Raw genomic sequence first — 24,977 nt, 5'->3', positions numbered from 1 at the left:
GGTAAGAATTGGATATCACTTGTCTTGCTTTATCTCTCTTCTCTGTTATTTTCTTGAGACAATCCTTCTCTAAACCTGGAGCTAGGTTGGGGACCTGCAAGTCCCAGTGAGCTTTCTGTGTTTTCCTTTCACAATGTTTGTATTATCAGCTTGCCTGTGACCTGGGTCCTTGGGATTTGAACTCATATCCTCTTGATTAAGCAGCAAGTACTTTCACCTGCTGAGCCATCTTCTCAGCCTAATAATGGCCAATTGTATTTTTATTTGTTCCCTGAAACAAGAAGGATGAACGGTGCCTTTTGAGTTTTTGTTTTGAGATTAAAATCATTGCTTCTTATGCTGGCCTGGAACTTAATATGTATCCAAAACTGGCTTTGAACTCCAAGCCATGTGCCTGCCTCAGCCTCCTGAATACTGGGATTACAAGTATGTAACTGCCTTCTTCCCCCCAATACACATATACACCTTGTTTTATGTTTAATCCTCTGTTAAGGATTAAATCTAGAACCTTTTGCATATTGCATACAAATCATGCAGTAGTCTCATTCAAAATAAAACAAAATATGAGTTGTTTGCATGGTCCAATTTAGCTGTCTTAAAATGGACACACATTTATTTTTTGTGGTATAGTAAGACTGTTCTATCATAGTGATGAAGGTATTCAACCTTATTCTTAAATGATTCTCTTTGTATTTTCTCTTAGGAACCACATTGGAGGGTGAGGTATCAGATTCCAGAAAGATCATCATGAAGTTATATGTGTTTCTGGTTAACACTGGAACCACTCTGACATTTGACACTGAGCTAACTGTGCAAACGTGAGTTATATTTCACTTATCCTTTGGTTTTCAACTTGATTTAATGAAAAAAATTACCTTATTTTAAGAAAATGTTCTACCCTGATGGGGACGGTAAAACACTTAGAAGCACACTCTGAGTTTAATGACCAAAGCCCACGTAGGAATGACAGCTGTTATGATGTGCTCTTGTAATAGAAGTTTGGGATAGATCTTTTTGGGTTTTTTTTAATGTTTGTTTGTTTTTTGTTTTTTTGTTGTTGTTTTTCGAGACAGGGTTTCTCTGTGTAGCCCTGGCTGTCCTGGAACTCACTCTGTAGACCAGGCTGGCCTCGAACTCAGAAATCCGCCTGTCTCTGCCTCCCAAGTGCTGGGATTAAAGGCGTGTGCCACCACCGCCCGGCTGGGATAGATCTTTTTGGATAGACAGTCTAGCTTAATTTGGTGAAACTCAAGAAAATGACAGACACTGTCTTCAGGGTGGTAAATCTACTTCTCATGGATAATACTTCCTGAGGAAGCTTACATGTAACCATACACATCTGCATACATATACAAACATTTTTAAAACTCTGCTTCTAAAACAACTGGGCTAGGGAGTTGGCTTAGCAACTAAAGAGCACTTGCTGTTGAGGAGAACACAAGTTGAGTCCCAGCAACCATATGGCAGCTCACAACTATCTGTATCTTCAATTCGAGGGAATCCAGTGCCTTCTTCTGACCTCTGAGGCACCAGGCACATATGTAGTGCACAGTACACATAAAAATAATAAGACCAATAAATCTAATTTTTTAAAAAATTACCAATCTATATGAAAAAAAAAAATAGGCAGCTGGGAATGTTAAACACACGTTTTGTCCCAGCACTCACCTTGGAGGTAGATGGACACTTGAGTTTCATGACGGTCAGGGCTACATAGTGAGACCTTATCTCAAAACAAACAGTTGCCATATAGTAAATCTCAAATCTTAATATCATTTTACTAATACATAATCAATTATAAAATGCTAAAATTAAATTCTGTAAATTGTGCTTTGTGAGTTTTGCATGACTGTGTTATTCACAATTTTAAAATAATTTTAAACTAAAAGTTTATTAGAGCAGCAGGCATCACTTTGCTATTTTCGGTAATTTTGTATTACATTGTGTGTGTGTGTGTGTGTGTTTATGTGTACATGTGTACGCTTGCACATGCAAAGGTGCATATGTGGAAACCTGAGGACAATTTGTGCAAATTGGTTCTTTTTACCACCTAGGACTTGGGGATTAAATTTAGGTCATCAAGCTTGACAGTAAGTTCCTTTATCCACTGAGCCATCTTGTCCATTTGTTGTTTTTATTCTTGCATGAATTAAGTCAATGGGTTTGTTTTGCTTATTAATGAGAGAATAAAACAAATAGACTATTTTTACCTAATTTAGTGAAGCTCATTTCTAGTCATTTTCTATTTTAGCCAGGATAGCAAACATTTGAATATTCTCATAAGCTTATAAAGCATAAAGGTTAGTTCTCAGGGCAAGGAAAAATTAATTTGAGTTCTCATAGGAAGAAGAAACAAATATGTTCATACCACTTTCAAGGCTATTTACTTTATTGTAAGAATTTGATAGCACTGCAGAATAATCTCATGAAATTATTACAAATACTTTGAATAATTTTTATTTACAAAATAGCAGTAAGATAACTGGAAAGATGGCTCATTGGTTAAGAGCACTGTTGCTCTTGCAGAGGAGCTAGGGTGTGTTTGCAAAACTAACATGGTAACTCACAATTCTTCTGTTCTGTTCTTGTTCTGGAACTCCAGTTCCAGGATTCAGATGCCACCTTCTGGCTTCTGGGCAACACACACACACACACACACACACACACACACACACACGCCTGAAAAGCACTCATACACCAACTAAAAAGGGTTTTTGTTGTTATTTTTCATGTTTTTATATTCTCAAATGGTACTAAGGTTGGGAGAGGGTCTCATATAGTTCTGCTTCTCTCCGAGAATCTGTAGTTAGTTCGTGAGTGCTGGAGTCAGAGCAATATTTTCTTTAGTAGTGGCTCCAGTGGTAAGTTGCTTATACTCCTGTATGTGTGTGTGTATATGTATATCTATCTGTCTATCTATCTATCTATCTATCTATCCATCCATCCATCCATCCATCCATCCATCCCCCTACCCATGCTCTTTAAGTAACCCTACTTAAACCTTAAAAAGAAAGACCAGCATGAGAGTAGAAGATAGGAAGTGGTTGGAAAGAGGAAGGAAACTGATGAGAGTGGAGGGGAGATGAGAGGGAAAGAGTGAATATACAATTTGTGAAAATGTTTAATGAAATGTTATTAATATGTGCTATTAATATGTGTAATTAATATGTGCTAATAAAAAACTTTATGGGGAGTTAGCTTTGGAATTTTTTCTATGCAAGCATGAGGACTTGAGTTTGGATGCCCAATGCCCATGGATAAACCCGATGTTTCAATGTGTGCCTGTAACCCTCAGCAGTGTAGGAAGGGGAACAGCAGCATGCAGAGACAGATGAATCCATAGGGCTTGCTGTCCACTCAATCTAGCCAAATAGTGAGTGAGCTTTAGGTTCAGTGGGAAATCCATCTTGAAACATGGTGGAAAGCAGTGGAGAGGACACCCAGCATTAACCACCTGCATCCACATGCGGGCGCAGGTGAACATACACAAATGCCACTAAGGGGTTATTTTGTGATTGTTGTTTTTTAGTGTCATTCATGGTGTGGCTTATGAATGTTGGACATTTGTGTAGATGAGTCATATCTTGCTCTATAACCTAGCCTTGTTTCCCCACTGAGAAAGGAGCTTTCATTGATCCTAGAGCTTATTGATTTGGCTAGCCTGCCTAGCCATTGCATCCCAGTGGTCTGGGGCATCTACATGTTTTCTTGTTACCCTAGTGCTGGGGTTACAAACGTGGGCCAGGACACTGCCTCTGCATGAGTCCTGGGGATTTAAACGAAAGTCATTTTGCTTGTACAGTGGGCACTTTATCCACCCAGCTATCTTGATTTATGTTTTAAATACATTCATTTTTATTGATGCAGATTTACTTCTAAAAGGATGATTTCTCATTAACTAAGCCCAGGCTGGCCTTGAACTTGCCCAGGTTCCTTCTAGAATTACAGATTTTAACATGTGGCTATAGGAATTTGTTTTTGAAGCAGTTTTCACATGGTTTAGATTTAATGTACTTTCTATAATGTATTGTGAAAATCTTAAACACAAATCCTGTATTCTGAGGAGTCCTACCAAACTAGATTTCAGCTTAAACATACATGTATGTTATTTATACCTTTCACCGTTATGCAAAATCCAGAAAAGTGATTGTATATGCTGCCTGTATTTTATGGGTTAAGTTTTAGATATGAAAAACATAGGCATTTAATTCATAGCCAGCCAGTTGATTGTAGTATCTAATTTAAAAAATAGGAAACTTACTACTGTTTTTTGAGAAAAACCTTAGAATGAAATTCAGTAGTCTTATTGTGGTGTGCATGTGTTTTATGAAGTGCTATAAATATGTAAATAACTGGATTTTGTTTTTCTAAGTGTGGCTGATCTTAAGCATGCCATTCAAAGCAAATACAAGATTGCTATTCAGCACCAGGTGCTAGTGGTCAATGGAGGCGAATGCATGGCCGCAGATCGAAGAGTGTGTACTTACAGCGCCGGGACGGTAGGTGTCAAAGAGCCTGTACTGTAGATTCTGCTGTCTTAGCAGATGGGAGCAGGGACCGTTTTTGTATTAAGGACAGTATACAAATTCATCATTTATAACACGTATATTTTTATCATTTCTGAATTTTTTGATACAGGACACGAATCCAATTTTTCTTTTTAATAAAGAAATGATCTTATGTGACCGTGCACCTGCTATTCCTAAAACTACCTTTTCAACAGAAAATGACATGGAAATAAAAGTCGAAGAGTCTCTTATGATGCCTGCAGTTTTTCACACTGTTGCTTCAAGGACACAGCTTGCAGTGGTATGATATAAACAATTCTTCTAACTAATTGCTTCTAAAAGCATTTAAGTCTAGATAGCAGATAAGTCAAAATTATGCATAGTTAACATGAAATATACTCCCCTCACAGTTTTGTTTTTTTTTAATTATGTGTGCACCTGTGAAAGAACATCTAGTGGCAATGGGTTCTCAATATAGTTTCAGGGATTAGCTCGTCTACTTGGTACCTGTCTCAGGCCTCTTTATAAAGACAGGATTCTTTATAAAATCCTCTTCCATTTAAGTGTAGGGTTGAGGGTTGGGGCTAAAGTTAGGTAGATCATAGTTTAAGAGCATGCATTATTCTTCCAGAGAATCTTGAGTTTAGATCCCAGATCTATTTATTTTGGGTGATACACGACTGTCTGAAACGCCAACTCTAGGGTATCTGATTTCTCTAACTTCACAGAACTTATTTGTACTTATTTGGTGTACACACATACACAGTTGAAATTAATTAAAAAAAAAATCTTTTTTGAGGGGGGGGGGCAGGTCAAGACAGGGTTTTTCTGTATAGCCCTGGCTTATTTTCTTTATAGTTAATATACCAAGTTGTAGGATTTTGGTCTTCTGCATTACTAGATGGTATGAGAAGATTGCCTTAAATATGATTTGGCAAGCATCTTCCCTAGATGATAGTCACATTCTTTAATTGATTAGCTAACCAGTAGTTTTACAATGTCATTGACTCCAAGCTGTCAAGAAATTGCTGTGTTTTACTTTTAGATAAGGAAGAAAAATGTTTCTTAGAACCTATGAAGTAACACAGTTTATATTCTATTTAAAAAGGGTAATATTTAGAAAAGTTTGTTTTAGAATTAAAACTTAGGAATTCATTTTGATGTGTTATGTAAGACCGGACAAAAATTCTTGTAGCAGTAAAACAGGTGAGAAGGATTTGCACATCACAGTCAAGGCGCACATTGGTTTATTGGGAGCCGAAGAGAATGCATGCTGAGGAAGCTGCTGTTGAGCAGACTAGGGAGCCACAGACTTTTATTTGGTTTTCTTGGAGTGGGTTAACCTTTTGATATTTGTCCATATATTTATTAGTCATGGACTTTAAAGATGCTTTTCTTCTTGTCCACAAGCATTCTGGCTTTGTGATTGGCTGATAGCAGGAAGTGACTTAACCCAGGACTGCTGAGTCCATTCTGTTGCTGTTGTCATCATCATGATGAAAGACTTGGTAGTGCTTGAGTCAGGCTGAGACCCTCTTGGTGGTGGCATCAAGGAAAAAAATTCAATGGGATTCTACTGTGAGCTGGGTGATAGTAGCGGGAGCACACACTTCTAATCCCAGTACTCAGAAGGCAGAGAAAGGTGGATTTCTATGAGTTCAAGACCAGCCTGGATTACAAAACAAGTTCCAAAGCAACCAATGCTACACACAGAGAGACCCTGTCTTGAAAAAAAGTGGGGCGGGGATATGTCAGCTGAGATGATTTCTTTATTGTAGGTAAAAACATCTAAAAATTAAATATATAGGGCTGGAGAGATAGCTCTGTGGTTAAGAGCACTGGCTGCTCTTCCAGAGGACCCAGGCTCTATTCCCAGTGACAAAAAAAAAAAAATTATTCTAAATTTTTTTTTATTGGTGGTGATTTTTTGTGGGGTGTGTGTGTGTGTGTGTGTGTGTGTGTGTGTGTGTATGTTTGTGTTTGTGTTTTATGATACAGGGGTTCTCTGTTTAGCCCTGTTTGTCCTGGCACTCCCTCTAGTCCTAGCCCTGTAGACTAGGCTGTCCCCAAACTCCGAGATCAGCCTGCTTCTGTCTACCAAGTGGGAACAACAACAACAAAAAATGCACCACCACACACCTATCTTCTGAATATCTTCATTTTGTGCTTTTATATTTCCTCATTTCTAATTTTTATTGATTCAGCTAAGAGTAAGCAAATGCCATGTCCACTGATATTTACTTTCTTCATTTTGCACAATACTAGTAGGTTCACCTAGGTCTTCTGAGCTTCCAACCATGGATTATTCACCAGGCATGGTGTTTCATAGGCATGTTTCACATTATTCACAGGCATACATGTGTTTTCTTCTGTGGAACAAGCCCCAAGTCAGAAAGTGATTGATTACCCTCATAACATTTTGCACCTACATTCTCACTGATCTTACAAGATCAATAGTCTTACCTAGTAATCATAGCAGTTCAGAGTTTCCAGCTGGGAAGAATGTTGATGTCCCCCTCTACACCTGTTGCTTGAATAGCAACTTCTAGTACTATGAGAGCCAGTCAACAGAGAAGAAGCTTCCTGGTCAGTGCTATCTTTTCTTCATGAGGAATGTGTGAGCTGTCCAGCTGTAGGGTCTTAGACAAACACTCATGGACAGCCAAGAGCCGTGCTAACCTGTATTGTGTTTTTGTGGGGACTGGTCCTCTGCCACACTCCTCCACTGACATCTTAATATACATATCCTATATGCAGTGCTGTGCTTTATAATAGTAACTTGCTGTCTCTCTGTCACTTTCCCTGACAGATATCACGTGTGTCTGTCTGTATTCCTCATACTTTTGCTACTCAAATACTAGTTAGTATTACACGTGCACAACACCATATTGACCCACAGTAAAATCTGATTGCTTTTTTGGTAGCATTTTGTGAGATTTGTAGCCCTGTCTTCTCTTTCTTTTTCCTCTAGATTGTCATTAAGTAGTTAATATTTTACATTTGCTATTTTTTCTACTTATTTTCTAGCCTTCAGAAATTTTCATTCTTAATTTATGTCCATATTCTCTTTGTACCTTCATAAGTGGTCTAAACTTCTGAAAGTGTTCACTTTAACATAGTGTTACTTGTTTTCTACAGGAGCAGAACCTTTTGTGACAGGGAACTTCTCTTATTCAGAAGTCTCCCACTTTACTTTTTATTAGTTTGCACTTGATACTTCATTCTTTATAATTGAATTCTAGTCATTTGTCTTTAAAAATCATTTGGCTCTTAGGGCTGCAGAGTGGTTCAGTTGGTAAGAACCTTGCTGGTGAAGCAAGGAGAGTAGCATCCCGAACACCTGTACACAAAGCTGGGAATGATAGCATGTGACAGAAGTGTCACTGAGGCTGGCTGGTCACCAGCCCAGCTCCAGGCAGACTTTGATTCAAAGGAGTAAAGTGGGAAGTGGTAGGACACCCAGCATCTTCTTAAAGCTTTCATGTTCATACATGTACTACATATACATAGCACAACAAATACATAGATACACACACACACACACACACACACACACACACACACACATGATTTATTTTTATATTTGAGGACTTCTACCTTATAATTTGAAAATGTGTTATAATATTCTAGAATTTGATAATGTATTTTAATCTTTCAAGTTTGACAAAAATGTTTGTGAAAATGTATATGTATGCAAAAAAACACACAGATCATTGCTTTCTTCTTTTCCATTTTCAAACAGGAGATGTATGAAGTTGCCAAGAAGCTGTGCTCTTTCTGTGAAGGTCTTGTTCATGATGAACATCTTCAGCACCAAGGCTGGGCTGCAATCATGGCCAATCTGGAGGACTGCTCAAATTCATACCAAAAACTTCTTTTCAAGTTTGAAAGTATTTATTCTGATTATCTGCAATCTATAGAAGACATCAAGTTAAAACTTACTCAGTATGTTTATTATTTAAGTGGATTTTTTAAATGCTTTTATTAGTAGTTTTTTAGTTGCTGGATGTTGGTTGGAGGCTGTGTTTATTTAAATGATTATTTCAGAATCTCTTAAAGCACTTCATTATAAGTATTATTATTATTGTGTGTGTGTTAGTACAGGGACGTGTGTTTCATAGTGCTTATGTAAAAGTCAGAGGACAACCAGAGCAGACTCTCTCCTCCAGTTGTGGGATTCGGGCTGTTCCTGTTACCCACTCAGCCATCTCACTGACCCATTTTTACAGTCACAGTTGTGATTTTGGTTTTTTTCTTGGTTTCTTTTGCTCTGTCTATCTAAGGATCTCTTCCTCAGATTTGCCCAGTTGAGAAAATGTAAATAGGGGCCAGGGAAGACACATGGAAAACTTAGTATAGGTCCTTTACATATAAATCATCAAGTACTGTTGGGTTTTGGAAGGAAAGTACTAAAATATTCTAATTAATATGCAAGTGAGCAATACATCAACCTTAGAATAGTAATGTGAATATGTACTCTCCAGATTGTGTATTTAAGTTTTTTGGTTTTGTTTTTCTTCTTTGAATTTATCTTAGAGGTGATAACATGTCTATTCTCTTATTTTCTTTTTCTTCCTTAATTTTTTTTCTTTTTAAGTGATGCTGGGAACTCAACCTTTGACATTTTCAGAAAAACAGTTTTTCACCCCAACCCCCATTACTCCTTCTTTTCCACATTTTTTTTTTTTTTTTTTTTTTTTTTTTTTTTTAATATTGTAGATCGACTATTTTAAGTTAAGTTTTGGTTCTTAGTTGGCTTCGGAAGAAATATTGCTAAGAAAGAGAATGAATAATTAGTAGTAGTAAAAGGATCATTTTAAATGTTTATTACAATAACTTTCCCAAGTACCTATTTTGGGGGGAGTCCTCCTAACCACATCAGTTTACTTTAAGTACCTGAATTTTTAATTACAGTTTTATGACATCTTAAAGATTACATATTTTTCCTCCATATCCTTTAGCAGCTTAACTCTCAGTGCATTTTTCTGATGTGATTAGTATAAGAATTATCCTAAGGCTGAAATTCTTCATTTAATCTTATATTTTCAATATATTAAATATATTTGATTGTGCTAAAGACAGATACAGTGTGAGGGACTTCTATGTTCAGTCTTCATAAATTTTAATGTTTGTAAACAAATAGATTGTATTTGATACAGGTTTGAAAGTCAGTGTCTATTTCTTTAGTACAGTCTAGCTAGCTTTGCTATAAGTTGGTATTTTAATGGTAGTAGTCACCTCTCTACTAAGCCGTAGTCTTAGCTGGCTAATAAATAAGCTTACATAAGAATAAGACGTGGAGCATTGGTGAGGCTGGTGTTTTGAAGTACAGTGTGATTTCATTGGATGATACTAGAACACTCGTTTTACTGACTCATATTTTGTATATTAAGTTTAGGAACTGCGGTTTCAGTAATGGCCAAGATTCCACTGTTGGAGTGCCTAACCAGACATAGTTACAGGGAATGTTTGGGAAGAATGGATTCTTTAAATCAACATGAAGGCTCAGAGAAAGCTGAGATGAAAAGATCTACTGAACTGGTGCTCTCTCCTGATATGCCTAGAACAACTAACACATCCTTGTTAACCTCATTTCACAAGTCAATGGAGCATGTAGCTCCAGATTCCACCGATGCTGAACGTGGCAGAGAACTTAGGGAATCTTGTCAAAGTACTGTCCAGCAAGAAGAAGCTTCACTAGATGCTAAAGACAGTGATCTGCCTTTTTTTAATGTTTCTTTGTTAGACTGGATAAATGTTCAAGATAGACCTAATGATGTGGAATCTCTGGTCAGGAAGTGCTTTGATTCTATGAGCAGGGTAAGTAGTGTATGTGTGTGTATGTTGGGGTGGGATGATTAACAGCAGAACTTGCTTTGAAACTTGGAGATTAGATCAAATTATTTGTAACTGTGCTCTTGAGTTGAGTTTGGGAAGATTATTTGAGAGTGTAAATTTTTAGTGCAGTTCAAAGGGTTTATTTACATAAGTAGATTTTGAGTGGTTCAAAAATAAATCACTACCAATTAAAATGTATTATTGAACATTTCCATTATTTGGAAAGTGGTCTTTTTCCAGTGAGCACCTCTCTACATGAGAATTGTAACTATTCCATTAGTAAGACTTTGGGCTTTCAGTTATAATTCTTGAAGTAAACATGGAATAAATGTCTTTTCACATTTGATCTGTAAGTTGATGAAAGGAAATTGCTTTAATGACACAAAATATTAATGTTTTGAAGATTTCAGTTGTTAGAATACAAAAGACTTTGCTTAAAAGGGGTATTTAGTTTGGAAACAGGTTTAGTCCTTGATTCATTCAGTCTTCAAAAAGAAAACAAAACACCTGAATATTTGGATCAGGATACCTGGAACAGCATGTGGCTACCTTGTTTAACTTATAAGTAAAATGAGAAACTTAAGATCTTGGCTTTCTAATGTTCAGCATTTTTGTCCTTGATAACATCTAATAGGTAATAATTTAATTCAGTTTAAGGCACTTGCCCCAGCAAAAATTGTCAAATGAATGAAAGCGAGACTAGTATTTCTGCTTAAATACTGATATCTTAGTAGCTGCCGGGCAGTGGTGGCGCACAACTTTAATCCCAGCACTTGGGAGGCAGAGGCAGATGGATTTCTGAGTTCAAGGCCAGCCTGGTCTACAGAGTGAGTTCCAGGATAGCCAGGGCTATACAGAGAAACCCTGTCTCGAAAAACCAAAAAAAAAAAAAAAAAATCTTAGTAGCTGAAACTTCCATTTATGACTGCATGATCAGCCATATAACAGTGGTCCCAATAACCTGTGTTGTTTTTATAATTAAAACTATCCTGGAATTCAAAACAATCTTGCATAAAACCTGATGCTTGCTAGGGAAGTACTCCAATACTGTTGTATCCCCTGGTATAGGCAGAGATAACATTCCCAGGCTGACTATGAACTCAACTGTGTAGTCCAGTTAAGTCTTTTTACAATCTTTCTGCCTCATCCTTTTGAGTACCTGGGACTATGTGGGACTTGCTGCCATATCTACCAGGAGACATTTGTTTCCATCTCTCAGTTAGAGAGTACTGTTTATCTCATAGCAGTACCTGGGACTATGTGGGACTTGCTGCCATATCTACCAGGAGACATTTGTTTCCATCTCTCAGTTAGAGAGTACTGTTTATCTCATAGCAGTACCTGGGACTATGTGGGACTTGCTGCCATATCTACCAGGAGACATTTGTTTCCATCTCTCAGTTAGAGAGTACTGTTTATCTCATAGCAGTACCTGGGACTATGTGGGACTTGCTGCCATATCTACCAGGAGACATTTGTTTCCATCTCTCAGTTAGAGAGTACTGTTTATCTCATAGCAGTAGTTTTGTTTGCCAGCAATATAATAAAAGGTGCTTCAATTTGATAGTTTTGTTTGTTCTTTTGGTTTTTTTTAAATTCTGTTTAAAGCCCTTAGTTAGCTTCATAGATTAGTCTGATCTCTCTTGTTTCATAATGCATATTTCCAACTGTGAACTCCAGTAACTGCCTCAGGAAATGAGTTGGGACATAATTTTTTTGGGGGGGAGGGGTTGAATTTAATATTTATAATTTCTGAATTCCAGCCCTAACACTTGTGGATTACTCTTGTGTTTATAAATTCCTTATCAATTTGAATCCCTAGTTTTATATTTGTATGAACTGCTGGATTGTTTCATAGTAGTTTTGTTTGCAACGAAGCTTTAATTTATACATAATATTCTATAATTGTTGATTTCTTTTGTAGACTTCTCTTTCGTAAATGAAGAACATTTGTACTTCTGATCAATACGTGGGTTATATGTTTATACTTAGCTCAGTTCAAACTTCAGAGTTCATTGACCTTTAATGTTTCTAGTATTTCTTTTAAGCCACTTATTTTGTCTGTCTGTCTGTCTATTTAAGTCGGGATTTCATTATGTAGTCCTTGCTAGTCTTGAAATTCTTCAGCTTTTCAAGTGCTCGGAATAAAAGCATACACTGGTACACTCAGCTATTTATTGAATAATTTGCTTATTGAATAGAGGGCAGTTTGTTTGAAGGTTGTATAGTTCGGAATAGAGATTAGAGAGTTCGTTTTATAACTTCACTCTTGAGTAAAGATTAATGTAGCAATAAATGCTGATATTGGAGACCTAAACAAGTAATTATTAGTATGATTAATATTAATACAAATTATCTGGAAATTGTAGTTTTTATTATCTTTGGGAAAATGGACTAAAATTCACAAAATATTAAATAAAATTTTATTACAGTAAGGCTTTTTAGGGATTATGTTAAACTAATTCAAGATAAATCCATTTTTTTTTCTCTTTCTGACCATTGTTCATATCACTTGAAGTATCTTCCTGTTTTACCCTCTCCCTAACCTCATTTAAGGGCCTAGACACAGTCCTCCTTTACAGAAGGAGAGTGAAAGGGACCTCATCAATAAGATGACTCAGTGGGTAAAGGGGATCCTGAATATGATGTTTGGTCCTAGATGGCCACAGGAGGAAATTGACTCGCACAAGTTGTCCTTTGACCTGCATGTATATGTCATGGCTTTTGAGAGCTCAGATTTGTGCCCTTAACACATGCATGCATTTGCATGTGTTGGCACATACACAAAATAAACATACTTGAAGAAATAACTTGGTTGATATCTGCATATTGATATTGGCAGGTATTCAGAATGCTTGAAAAGCTGTGCTGGTTTTCCTCCATTAAAAGTTGAGCATAGGATCTGGCAAGGTGACTCAGTGGGTAAAAACCTGAAACCTCATTTTAGTCTTCAGGACTCATTGTGAAAGGAGAGAAGACGTTTCTTTTTGCAAATGTCTTTTACCCACCATGGCTCTAGGTTTAGTTACTAGTACTACAATATCAATAATGATAAAGTGATAAAATGTTCTTTCAAGTTTTTGGTGATAGGTCTCACATATAATCCCAATAATCTGAAAATTTGAGACTAGACTAGGCAATGTAGTGTGAGTTCCTTGAATAAGACCCTGCCTCAAAATAAATAAATATGTTATGCTTAATGAATGCTAAAATCATACAGAGTAATCAGACTCTGAGGAGGGATCTGTGAAGGAAGCAGTAGAGCCTGAAGATGAGATAAACAAAGGTAGTATACTCTGTATGTCACACTTCCAGGAGTCTTTAATGAAAAAGGTCATTTAATATTTGTGACCAGTTTTACTAGAAAACAGTCACCATTAAGCGCATCATGTAATTAAATTTTATACTACAAACATGTAGCATAAAGTCAGAGAACAGGAAAGATTAAAGATTAAGAAACCTTATTGATCAAGTCATTTCCTTGCAGTAGAGATAAATTTAGCTTTCTGTCCCAGTTTGGGAGAAAAAAAAAGTTGCCTTTTTGAAGAATGACGTCTTGCCGAGTTGCCTATGCTGGCCTGAACTTTTGGTCTTTCTATCTGAGTTCTGAATTACAAACATATGCCAACATCTGGCTATGGAAGATGCTTTGAGAGAAGATGAATAGATGAGTTACTACCAAAGAATGGGTTTGCCATTAGCTCTACTTTATATGACCTTGATGACTTTGAAAATAACATTCTTAGGGATACCTAGAATTGTTTAAATTAGAGCATTGATTGAGATTTGTGATTCCTGAAATTATGCTTTTGATTTTTGTATTCTAGTTTGTTGTTTAGAACGAGGCTCATTCTGTTAACCTCCCTTTGGAAGTATAACTTGATTTCCCATGTGTTGTTTTTTTTTTTTGTATCATTTTTATCTCTTTTGTATCTGACTCTGTATTCAGTTACTGTCAAATATAGTTAGAACTATTTCCGGAAATTTTTATTTACATATGTTTTCTTCTCATTTAGCTTGACCCAAAGATTATTCAACCGTTTATGTTAGAATGCCATCAAACTATTGCCAAACTTGATAATCAGAATATGAAAGCCATTAAAGGGCTTGAAGATCGGCTGTATGCCTTGGACCAGATGATTGCTAGCTGTAGCCGGCTGGTAAACGAACAGAAAGAGCTTGCTCAGGTATTGCTTATGACCACTTGTTTTCCAGCCCCCAGAACTAAGTAGCTGAATTTCACTTTGTGCTACCATGCCTCTACTCTCATTCCTTCTCCCTCTTCCCTCCCACCTGCTGCGTTTCATGGGCTGGAGTTTTTCTGTGTAGCCCAGGTTGTCTGCTTGCTTAAGTGCTGTGACTTCTGGTGGTTGTTATATTTTTATTCTTATGATGTTGATGTTTCATATGCTTATTTTTAATAAGAAAACTCAAATATTGTAAAAGTGTAAGCTTAAATTTTGTGTTTCTCTGACATCTTAAAGAATTTGTTTGCTTTTGGCTTGTGTTTGAGTTAATTATTTTAATAAAGCTTTCAAGGTTCAGATCATTAAGTTTGTTTTCTGTCCTTGGAATAGCCATTTCTTCTTTCTTCCTTAATGTGAGATAGAAATTATAGGAATCCAAATAAAAAGTGGTACATTGTTCATTTTTCTCTTACTTGAGAGCTTATGTTATTTATGTAATAAAATTAAATATTGTTAAACCTTTTCCTTCCCAAAGGGATTTTTAGCTAATCAGATGAGAGCTGAAAACTTGAAGGATGCATCTGTGTTACCTGATCTGTGCCTGAGTCATGCAAATCAGCTGATGATTATGTTGCAAAACCACAGAAAACTGTTGGATATTAAACAGAAGTGTACCACTGCCAAACAAGAGCTAGCAAACAATCTACATGTCAGACTGAAGTAAGAGATTCTGTCATACTTAATTTAGGTTCTTGAGAGTTCATGTTTTTTTAATCTTCCCACTAATAACAGTAATTTCCCCTTATGATTACATTGAAATGCATATTGACTAGCCCTAGGGTTGGGCTTTATAGAGAGAGCCTTGATCTTCATAGCTCACCTACAGGATGACTTACCAAATGTTGGAGCTGTTGAAAACAATGCATCTTTATCTATAGGTGGTGTTGTTTTGTGATGCTTCATGCTGATCAAGATGGAGAAAAACTGCAAGCACTACTCCGCCTTGTGATAGAGCTGTTAGAAAGAGTCAGAATTGTTGAGGCTCTTAGTACAGTTCCTCAGATGTATTGCCTAGCTGTTGTTGAGGTTGTAAGGAGAAAAATGTTCATTAAACACTACAGAGAGGTAAGCAGTTCTAATTATTTAATTATATATTCAATTCATAATTGGTATATGTTATTAACATAAATGTTCCTCTTCTAAGTGGGCTGGTGCTTTAGTCAAAGATGGAAAACAGTTATATGAAGCTGAAAAGTCAAAAAGGGAATCCTTTGGGAAATTATTTAGTAAGTATTAATTTATTTACCCTTTTCCTTCTTTATTGTTTGGCCCTAAAGTAATTTCTAAAATAATCATGTTGCTGGTTTCTTTGTACAGGGAAGTCCTTTTTAAGAAATCGTTTGTTTAAGGGACTGGACTCCTGGCCTTCCTCATTTTGTGTATGTATTTATTTTCTAACCAGGACTAAATTTCTATATTGTAAAACCTCATTTTAGAAGGGTTACAAGCATTTATCAAAAACAGAATAAGTTGCGAGTGATAGGATTAACTTAGCATAAAATGTTTTGGCTTTAAGGGTTACCTGGTGTAAGCTTTTCAATATGTGTTAATAACTTTTTGTTGTTAATTTTTGAGACTATATTTTAATTACAATGCTTCTCCCTTCCCTTTCTTCCCTCTAAAATCGCCCATATACACCTCCTGATCTCCTGATCTCTTTCAAATTCATGGACTTTTAAAAATCCATTGGTATTATATGCATGCATGCATATATATATATATATATATATATATATATATATATATTCCTAGATATAATCTGAGTCCATATAATCTGAGTCCATATAATGCTACATATATGTATATTTTCAGAGTTGACCATTTGGCACTGGACAATTGATTAGTGTGCTCAACCCTGGGAAAGGTCACCTCTCCTGCTTTCAGTTTTACTCAGTTATCTGTAGTTCTTTGTGTACACATTGGGGATTTTCCCATGCAACTTGGTGTATTTGTTAGTGTCCTCCTTGTTTAGCTCACGTTCAGGTGGTCATGTTGGTAAGACTTTGTAGGTGTAGCTTCTGATGTTACTAGAAGACAAAGTCCCTGATCCCTCTTAAAATCTTTCTGCCCCCTCTTTCCAATGTTCGTTGAGTCTTTAGTGCTAGAGTGTTTATACATGGATCCTTTGGTACTGGCTTTCTCAACTCTAGTTTTAGTTTTCTGTAGTCTCTGTTGCAAAAGAGACTTTTTTTGGTGAGGGGTAAAGATGTATACTCCCATGTGGGTATAAGGACAGATATTCAAAGCCTGTTGTTAGGGATTATGCTGGTTTAGTAAATTAGTGCTTGTATATTCTCCTATAATAATCCTGATTTCACTAGTGCTGAGTAGTTAAGTTTCCCCACACATGGCCTATTTCTGTTGAGCAGGTCTTATGTTCAGTTAGAGAGCTGTTGCTTACTGCCAAGGTGTGAGTGCTTTACACTACTTTATCGTCCAAGAGCCGAGTAGGCTGCCATCATCGATGGCAGTGCAGTTGGGTTTTTTGTTGTTGTTGTTGTTGTTTTTGTTTTTTTCTGTTTTTCATTTTATCTTTTTGTGGTCTCTCTGCTGTCATCATTTTATTCCATTGTCTCCATGCCACTTCATTATTTGACTCAGAGTAGCTTGAGTCTTCAGTAAATCTTCCTTAAAATTAAACATGAAGCCGGGTGGTGGTGGCGCACACCTTTAATCCCAGCACTTGGGAGGCAGAGGCAGGTGGATTTCTGAGTTTGAGGCCAGCCTGGTCTACAGAGTGAGTTCCAGGACAGCCAGGGCTACACAGAGAAACCCTGTCTCGAAAAACATCAACAACAAAAAAAAACCAAAAACAAACAAAAAAATTAAACATGAAAATATTATTTGATATATTTCAAGGGAAGTTAAGTGGGTGTATTAATTTTTTAAATGGAAAGAAACATGTTTCATGATCAAAGAAATTTAGGAAATGCTGTGTCCCTCCACCATATTAAGACATCAATTTCAAACATGTTTCTCCATGGCAGTATTTCTTAAGAATGCACAATTATAATTAAAATTCATACTCACTTATCAATTAACCTGTTTTAATGAAGATTATCCTCACATATTTAAAACTTCTTGACTAGTGATTAACATAATCAGAGTTACTTTGAAAAGACACCAATTCTTGCCAGTATTATAAAAAACAGTTAGTAGGTCTTTACACTCCATTTTCCATTTAGAATTAAAGTTTGAATTCTTCAAAATGAGAAAAGCAAAAATCCCAAATAGTTCTAAGGTATACAAAAAAGGTTTACTATAGAGACCTTTTGTGACCATTCTGCAAGTCAAGGGAAAATTGGAGAATTTCCCAATTTACGCAGTATAACATATAGCACCATTTAGTTTTGATGGGATACTAGAATTTCTATAAAATGCGGCTAAAACAAAAGGGAAAGAACAAGCATGTTAGTTAGTTACCATCAAGAAGCTCAGTTCCCAGACTAGTGTGCCCTGTCATATTTGCATGGTCTTTTGTTTGACATGTTTTTTCAGTCTCTTATACTAGAAATCATAAATTCATCCTTTGTATTGGTAAAGTTTGTTTGTTTTTCCATTTATAGACTCAGAAGCCTCGAAAATTTGACTGTGAACTCCCAGATATATCACTAAAAGATTTACAGTTTCTTCAATCATTTTGTCCCTCAGAAGTGCAGCCATTCCTCAGGTAACAGCCATGAATACATTTGACTTCAGTTGATCTTAAAATGATGAAAGTTATGATTTGTTTTCTTGTGGCTTCGCTAACTTAATATTGTTTTTTAAAAAATGATTGTACAGGCTTCTTTTAGCTTGCCTGTTCTTGCTTAAGAATGACTGGCCATGCTGTTCATGGTTTTTAACTGAGTGAAATAATTTGTTTGCAGTTTTTGTTAGTAAAAATCTATCTTTTTTTTTTTCAGGGTTCCCTTACTTTGTGACTTTGAACCTCTACACCAGCATGTACTTGCCCTACATAATTTGGTAAAAGCAGCACAAAGTTTGGATGAAATGTCACAGACCATTACAGATCTGCTGAATGAACAAAAGGCAAATGAGTTGTTTTAAATATTTTTATTAATATGTTTTCATTGTTGCATATTTTTAAAACTTTCACTCTGTATTTTAGGTTTCCACAAGTCAGGCATCCCCACAGTCAGCTGCTTCTCCAAGAATAGAAAGTGCAACAGGCATTACAACTACTACCTCACCAAAAACTCCTCCTCCACTAACTGTTCAGGATACCTTATGTCCGGCAGTGTGTCCCTTAGAAGAATTATCTCCAGATAGCATTGATGCTCATACATTTGATTTTGAAACCATCTCCCATCCAAACACAGATCAGACTGTTCACCAAGCTTCTATAGACTTGGATTCATTAGCAGAAAGCCCTGAGTCTGATTTTATGTCTGCTGTGAATGAGTTTGTGATAGAAGAAAATTTATCGTCTCCGAACCCTATAAGTGATCCACAAAGTCCAGAAATGATGGTGGAGTCACTTTACTCTTCAGTCATCAATGCGATAGACAGTAGGCGCATGCAGGACACAAGTACTCGTGGAAATGAGGGCTTTGGGGATCGGGCTGCTCTCCATGTCCAACTGGAGAAATACAGAGTTGCTGCCCAGGACTCTCACATCAGTCTACAAACCATCAAGGATGATCTGTGCCACTTCAGAACATTTGTACAAAAAGAACAGTATGACTTATCAAATTATTTAAAATGTACAGCTGTAGAAATAAGAAATATTATTGAAAAAGTAAAATGTTCCCTAGAAATAACACTAAAGGAAAAGCATCAGCAAGAACTCCAGTCTTTAAAACTTGAGTATGAATGTAAACTTGATGCTTTAGCAAAAGACAGTGAAGAAAATGTAAATAAAATTTTAAAATTGAAAGAAGATTTAGTATCCCTCGAGGAGGCTTTACAAAATAAAGACAGTGAATTTGCTTTGATTAAACATGAAAAGGATGCTGTTGTCTGCAGGCAGCATGAAAAGGATCAGAAGTTGCTAGAGATGGAAAATATAATGCATACTCAAAATCATGAAATTAAAGAACTGAAGCAGTCACGAGAGATGGTGTTAGAAGACCTGAGAAAGGTGCATGATGAAAAAATAGAGTCCTTGAGAGCTGAATTCAAGTGCTTAGAACAAAGTCACCTGAAGGAACTAGAGGACACACTGCACATCAGGCACACACAGGAGTTTGAGAAAGTTATGACAGACCACAAAGTGTCTTTGGAGAAATTAAAAAAGGAAAATCAGAAAAGAATCGATCAGATGTTAGACTCTCATGCCTCAGCTATTCAGGAAAAAGAGCAACAGTTGCAAGAACTGAAACTCAAGGTGTCTGACTTGTCAGACATGAGGTGTAAGCTCGAGGTTGAACTTGCACTGAAGGAAGCAGAGGCGGATGAGATAAAGATCTTGTTGGAAGAGAGCAGAACACAGCAGAAGGAAACGTTGAAATCTCTACTTGAACAAGAGACCGGAAATTTAAGAACAGAAATAAGTAAACTAAACCAAAAAATTCATGATAATAATGAGAGTTATCAGGTGGGTTTATCAGAGTTAAGAGCTTTAATGACAATTGAGAAAGACCAGTGCATTTCAGAGCTAATCAGTAGACATGAAGAAGAATCTAATATACTTAAGGCTGAATTAGACAGTGTTACATCTTTGCATCACCAAGCGTTTGAAATAGAAAAAAAACTGAAAGAACAAATAGTTGAATTGCAGACTAAATTGAACTCAGAACTGAGTGCTCTTGAAAAACAAAAAGATGAAAAAATAACCCAACAAGAAGAGAAGTATGAAGCACTTATTCAGACTCTTGAGAAAGACAAGGAGAGATTGGTCATGAACTATGAACAAGACAAAGAACAGTTAATTCAGAAGCTTCATTTTGAAAAAGATGAAGCTGTTCAAACTGCACTCAATGAATTTAAGTTGGAGAGAGAACTTGTTGAGAAAGAATTATTAGAAAAAGTTAAACATCTTGAGAATCAAATAGCCAAAAGGTAAGTATTAAGCTTAGAATGTAATTAACTATTTCAGATGTATGTGTTAATTATACCTTGATTTGTTGATTTTCTATAATTAAATAGAATATCTGGGTGGGATATTTTCAAAAACTGAAGAAATTTTATCTTAGAATACTATTTATCCATGGCTCCAGCTGTATATATAGGGGAGGATGGCCTTGTCAGGCATAGGTGGAAGAGGAAGTCCTTGGTCCCATGAAGGCCTGATGCCCCACTGTGGGGGAATTCGAGGGTGGGGAGGAGGGAGTGGGTGGCTGGGTGGAGGCACATCCTCATAGAAGCAGGAGAAGGGGTAATGGGGGTTTCTGGCTGGGGGGGGATAGGGAAAGGGGATAACATCTGAAATGTAAATAAAATATGTAATAAAAATAATATCAAACATGAAAATAACATTATGTGAATTTACTATTGCTGGAGCTAGGTGTGATAGCCTATGCCTATAATCTAAGTACTTGGGAGGCTAAGGCAGGAGGATTGCTGTGGAGCCAAGCCTGGGCTACAGAGTGAACTAGTTTTAGGCTAGACTTTGTCTTAAAAAGGAAACAACAAATCGTTTTCAGAAAAAAAAGTTTTTGAAGCACGTGATTTGTACCTTTTACTAAATTTTTCAGTTGAAGTTGCTTATGTTCTGTTTTTTTAGAGTTTATGTGGTTGTGGAATATGCAGAATGGACCTCACTACTGCTTTCTTGATACAATTTCATTTTTGTTTTCTCTGGTTAGAGAGCTAATGCTTTACATTTCAGACTTCTTGCTTGTGTGCTTCTTTTTATTAATTTTTTTAATGTTTTTTTGTTTGTTTCCTTACCACAGATGGCGTTTGGTATTTCCATTTTGTGGTGGGATTTCTATGCATTATAGTAGACTAAGTCTATCACTTAGCCGTGTCAGAAGTTCCCAATGTGAATATTGTATAGTGCGTGCATGTATGTGTGTATATGTATGTTTCTGCCTCTGTTGCAATCTTGATTTTAAAATAGCTCTTTTTATATTTATGGGACGTGAGAGGGTTTAATAGAGAAGCCTTGTGGAAATAGAACTTGAAGACAAACGTCAAAACAGTGTAATGAATATGAAAAGCGCATTAAAGAACTGGATGGTAACTGGTAATAGCAGAGTATATTAATGAATTATTGCAGTAGCTGTACTATAAAACTGAGTTTAGTTCTTAGTACAGCATGGACCAGTTCAGGTTTATTCTAGGTAACAGGATCCAGATCAGGATGATGCCTTATAAAGATAAAGCAATCAAATGAAAGGGAATTTTAGCCTTTCCAACTGACCTTCCGAGATTCTTGCCGATAGCAAGGTAGAATGATAAGAAACCAAGCATAGGAGATAAAGAATTTGATCCAATTGAGAGAGATCAGATTGCAGGAGTGAGAAATTTTCTCCAAACTGACTTACAAACACCATGCTACAGCTAAGTGGTACAAGCTTGACAAAGACAGTTGTCAATTTTGGAGTCTAAAGGGCCTGAAAGACTGACTAATGTTTAGTGAGACTTGCCAGGCTCTGAGTGAAATAATCAAGACATCTTGTGAAGTACCCATCAACGTCGATTCTCCTTGGCTTACTGGGAAGCTGCCGCAGTACTCAGGAACCCTTTAAAAGCAGCAAATGTTGGCTTAATCTGCAACATCAAATGAGTAGTTCTCAGTTACTTGTCAGGAAGTTTCTGTGAGACCGCTGGCTACAACCACTTCTGGGGAATAGGACTGGACCTCTCTTCTGTCTCCAAAACCTTGCAGGTGTTCTTTTATTGGCATATTTGAAGCTCTTCAAGGGATTTTGGGTAAGGTAGACTCTCTCCTTTGAAGTATGTATGAGATTAAAAAAGAGTTGGTAGCAGTGTTGTGGGGGAGAGCAGTATAGCATTGTACCCTGTTAGAAACGTAGTAGTCAGATGTCACTGTTTCTTTATTCATATTGAACACCCAAATAAAAACACTTCGATTAATATCATATTTGTTTCACATGATGCAACTTGTGTCCCACATATGCCTGAGATTTTCTTATCCCCTTTTCAAAGGTAAGACTCAAATTGATGTTATTATATTGAATTATTTTTTCCTTTTTGTTTTGTTGCAATCACTGCCATTCTGTAGGGTAAAAGCTGAAAAAAAAATACTACCATCATTCTAACTATCTTACTTCATAAGCTGTAGGAGTAGAAGAAGGGATTATAAATTTTTAAGAAACATTAAAGAAAATGAAATGCATTAATGTAAATTGATTTAATGACTAGCCTCTATTTCTGTAATTACCTTTGTGACTGATAAACAAACATATGCCGCTTTCTTCCTTCTATTATCTACTTCAAATCTTTGTAAGACTACTTCTATAAGACAGGTGCCATGAGGTTTTTAATTTAATTTTTTATAAAGAGAGAGAGAGAGAGAGAGGGTGGGTATCTGTCTGTCTGTCTGTCTGTCTAAACCCAGAGCTTTGTACATGCTAGGCAATTACACCACTGAGCTAGGCAATTACCACCACATCCCCATTCTTAGTTGGTATAGTTTTTCATTAGTTTTCTTTTTGTCCCCTCTATTACTAAACATGGTAATGCCTAGATACATCCCAGGAAAATCGTGATACATTAATCGTCTTCTCTGTCCTTATTCTATTAGGTAGTATGAAATTAAGCCAGCTATATAGCAGATAACATATGTACTTAATGGTTCAGTATAATGTGGGAGGAGGGCTCAGTGGCCAAGTGATAACATAATTTAAAAGAATGTTATTATGCCATGAGAGGAGATAAAAGTACAGCCTTGATTTCCACTTTGTTTGACACAGGGCCTCTTTTGTTAACATTCAATACTGAATACTCAGAATAGTTATCCTGAAAGCCTCCAAGGATTCTTCTGTTTTTACCTTCCATGTTACTAGTAGTATGTTTATATTACAGAAGTATGCTGCCACACTTGGTTTTGTGTAGTTTTAGGGGATTCCAACTTATATCAGGGTGCTTGTGTCGCAAGTACTTTGCCCACTGAACCATCTCACTAACTCCCAAGAAGTAAGTCACTTCTAAATAAGCATAGGCCAGATTCCTGTTGCTTTTCTTTGGAGTAGTGTTTGTACCAGTTTCAAGTTCTGCTACTGTGACGTAACGGGCAGGATTGTCATCAGATGATCTTAAGACTGAGCACTACTAACTACATTTGGACTTTACCTCACCCATGCAAGTGCCACTCGTATACTATGATTTTAAAGTAAAGTCTTTCTTGCTCATGTTTCATCACAGCAACAGAAAAGCAACTAATATAGACAGTACTTTATGGAAAACAGCCATGGTGTTTCAGTAATTTAGGAGATTATTGCAGTAAGGGTTTTAATCTGTGCAGGAACCAAGTAGCGCACTTGATGATAATTCTGCAAAAGGAAAATACTGACTACCTATCTCTAGAGTCTTAATTGTGGTTATCTTACAGTACGCTGCAAATTTCTATACATCATTCATTTCTGTTAGCCATACTTCAAATATCTACTCAGGTGTGTGGTCTAAGGGTTAAGGAAGCTTATATGCTAGTCTAGACCATATAAAAAAAAGTGGATTTTGCTTTGTTCCTTGAACAAGTAGACAGACAGCCTTATCAGTTTTGGCAAATGGCCCAAAACAACATACTCAGGTGGGGTTGTATTACTTCCAAGATTTAGAGGCTTGCCCAGCCATGCCTTTTTTTCCCTTTTAGAAGGGTCACAGACTCTGCTGACTAACCCCAAATATTCATAGCCTTTGTATAAGCCCTTCATGTCTTGCCCAATGAAGATATATTATAATTCTAAATACAAGTCAACTTTAGCCAGCCGTTGCCTTTAAATGTGCTAGTTCGGTCTGCTGTCCAGAATAGGAGGAAGCCGAGCATCTCTGCCAACTAGTACAAAACCTTCTGTAATTGGTAAGAAACTGCTGTGCCGCCTGTGCCGCAAGGTCAGCTTCTAATCAAGACTTGAAGCCAGATGTTTAATGCCTGCTAACCCGATTCTAACAAAATTAGCAGATGATTTGTAGCATGAATTGACAGGCTAGAATCTAGAAATCTGTCCACTGTTGTAACATGTGTATTGTCGCTTCAGTTATATATGTGCACCCCCAGTTTCTCCATCTTTTTCTTAGTTTCAGAAGCATTATGGCGCACAATTCCTCTTCTAATGGAGGTAAAGTGCCCTGGCTTTCTAACACAGTGGCTACTTCATTTACCTTATTTCATCTCACCAGGTAGATATTCCTAACTCTCCTGACTTGGAGAGTGAGTATAGTATGATAGGATATCTTGAGAGGGCAAATTTATATGTTATAAAATTTTTTATGTTTTATAAAAAATTACAAGACTATCATTTATTTTCTTTGC

General features: G+C 36.6%; 1 protein-coding gene across 3 annotated transcripts in view; it reads left to right on the top strand.

The window, feature by feature from the left end:
* The window catches only part of Rb1cc1 (RB1 inducible coiled-coil 1), a 64,478-nt gene that overhangs the window by 19,833 nt on the left and 19,668 nt on the right, over positions 1-24,977 (top strand). For all 3 annotated transcript variants that reach the window (XM_076924423.1, XM_076924424.1, XM_076924422.1), the window contains exons 2-14: positions 704-818; positions 4,373-4,499; positions 4,639-4,809; positions 8,251-8,453; positions 9,902-10,328; positions 14,363-14,533; positions 15,069-15,253; positions 15,472-15,658; positions 15,738-15,819; positions 15,911-15,972; positions 18,160-18,263; positions 18,499-18,625; positions 18,705-20,596. In XM_076924423.1, the coding sequence (XP_076780538.1) occupies positions 748-818; positions 4,373-4,499; positions 4,639-4,809; positions 8,251-8,453; positions 9,902-10,328; positions 14,363-14,533; positions 15,069-15,253; positions 15,472-15,658; positions 15,738-15,819; positions 15,911-15,972; positions 18,160-18,263; positions 18,499-18,625; positions 18,705-20,596 (3,809 nt within the window). In that variant the 5' untranslated portion in view covers positions 704-747. The remainder of the gene's footprint in view (positions 1-703; positions 819-4,372; positions 4,500-4,638; positions 4,810-8,250; positions 8,454-9,901; positions 10,329-14,362; positions 14,534-15,068; positions 15,254-15,471; positions 15,659-15,737; positions 15,820-15,910; positions 15,973-18,159; positions 18,264-18,498; positions 18,626-18,704; positions 20,597-24,977) is intronic.

This window comes from Arvicanthis niloticus, chromosome 25, assembly GCF_011762505.2.
Source record: "Arvicanthis niloticus isolate mArvNil1 chromosome 25, mArvNil1.pat.X, whole genome shotgun sequence".
NCBI lineage: Eukaryota > Metazoa > Chordata > Mammalia > Rodentia > Muridae > Arvicanthis > Arvicanthis niloticus.
This window is presented reverse-complemented; position numbering and strand designations above follow the sequence as displayed.